A 1,739-nucleotide genomic window follows, 5' to 3' on the forward strand; every position below is an offset into this window, starting at 1 on the left:
GGCTCCTGGCATTAGTGTACAGGCAGGCAAGTGTGCCCTTGGGGGCTCTTGCCTTGCCCACAGATTGTGCCAGGGCTGGGGCAGGGGTGGGTGAGTCAGGAGACCCAGGTTATATGCTGTCTTCTGTCAAAGACCTGAACTCCTATACGACCTGAACTGCATGCTCCCAGACAGAAAGCAAGGAGCAGACAGGCACATGGACGTAGTGGCTGGGCACTTGCCAAGAGCTCCACAGGTACACTGAGTGCACCAGCATGGTAACTACACAGGGGGTGGCAGGCCCAGAGGCATGCAAGAGTGGACCCCCTGCTCCACTGGAGTCCTGGAGCCAGGCACAGCTGCTGACAGGCCTGGCTGCATTCTGCTGTTATACCAAGTACTGCAGAGGAACAGAGGCCTGAACAGCCCAGCTAGGGATGGGATCGGCCACTCAGCAATGTGAGGGTAGTTCCCAGTCCTAGGCCTGCTGCATGGTCCCTGCTGCCCTGCACTCCAGTGCCTCCCCCTTAGCTGCAGGACACACACCAAGAGGAAGCTCTGGGCTCCACTGCCACTGTGATCACAGTTCCTGGTGGACATCACATCTCCCACAGGAAGGAAGAACAGGTACATTACAGGCACCACAGGCCCCATCTCCCCAGCTGGTGGCTCAGACCCACATGCACTCCTCCCAGAAGCATCGGATGCAGCTGACCATGGGGCTGGCAGCTGCCCCCAGAACCAGGGACAGACTCCCCCACCCGAGTCCTGACCCCTGTGCCCCCTGCCAGAGTTATCCCCAGTGTCCCCTACCAACCTGAGGCTGGCACCTGGGGAAGGCTGGAGCTCCCCCTGGCTGGTGCATGGGGGCAGAGCAGGGCAGGAGCAGCCCTAGATGAGGCTGCTCCTGTTGGGCTCAATTTGCTCCTGACCTGGGTGCACAGGAGTCTAATGTGTCCAAATTTACTATGCGGTAAATTCAGGTGCATTAACTGCATGTGTATATGCACCCAGTGGCATATAGAGATGAACTGAAGCAACTGATAAACTAAAAGAACTAGAAAAGGTTCAGGATATGCTTATGTTCAAGGTTTCTGGGAAATGAGTAAAAAATGAGTACTACTTTTTGATATTGAAATATACATATCTAATGTGGAAAAATGGGGAAAAAAAGCCTTTTGACCATATTTCTGTGTCTTTGTATACCGAATTATAATAAATCAAGGAGTGATTTTACAAATATGTGTATATAAATATCAGTTGTAGAAGCACTATTGTTTCACCTGCTGTAGATGTGTTACCATTAATGTTCTCACTGATCCAGCCTATTAGTTGGAAAAAAATTGGTGAGAAGTGATTAGGTGATTAAGGAGACAGAGTAAAGAAAAGTCTAATTTTCAACTTAAAATTATAGCGGCTACCTGCACCTCAGTAGCTTCACTGTGTAGGCTATCTAGTTCTTTCTGCTCATTGTGAATCTTTCTGCAGTAAGTTTGAAGACATTCTGAAAATTTGGGTATATCCTGATTTTGACTGATGAATTCTTGCAGTCTTGAAACCTAGATTACCAGGAGAGAAGAACAAGAAGTCAAAAACTTCCATCACTGAACCAACATTTGCTTATCTTTACAAACCTATAAAACTGATGGCTATAAGTTCATTGATTATTCTGGAAAAGGTACCAAATGCATTAAGAAACTACTGCAAGACCATTTCAGGCTGGACATAAGAAAGAACTTCTTTATTGTCCGAGCCCCCAA

At 48.4% G+C, this 1,739-nt stretch overlaps 1 protein-coding gene across 1 annotated transcript in view; it reads right to left on the bottom strand.

Moving 5' to 3' along the window:
* Positions 1–1,739, bottom strand: part of FAM184B (family with sequence similarity 184 member B) — an 85,681-nt gene that overhangs the window by 32,848 nt on the left and 51,094 nt on the right. Inside the window, exon 7 of the mRNA XM_019553117.1 lies at positions 1,401–1,538. Within this exon, the coding sequence (XP_019408662.1) occupies positions 1,401–1,538 (138 nt within the window). The remainder of the gene's footprint in view (positions 1–1,400; positions 1,539–1,739) is intronic.

This window comes from Crocodylus porosus, unplaced genomic scaffold, assembly GCF_001723895.1.
Source record: "Crocodylus porosus isolate Cpor-Errol unplaced genomic scaffold, CroPor_comp1, whole genome shotgun sequence".
Lineage (NCBI taxonomy): Eukaryota > Metazoa > Chordata > Crocodylia > Crocodylidae > Crocodylus > Crocodylus porosus.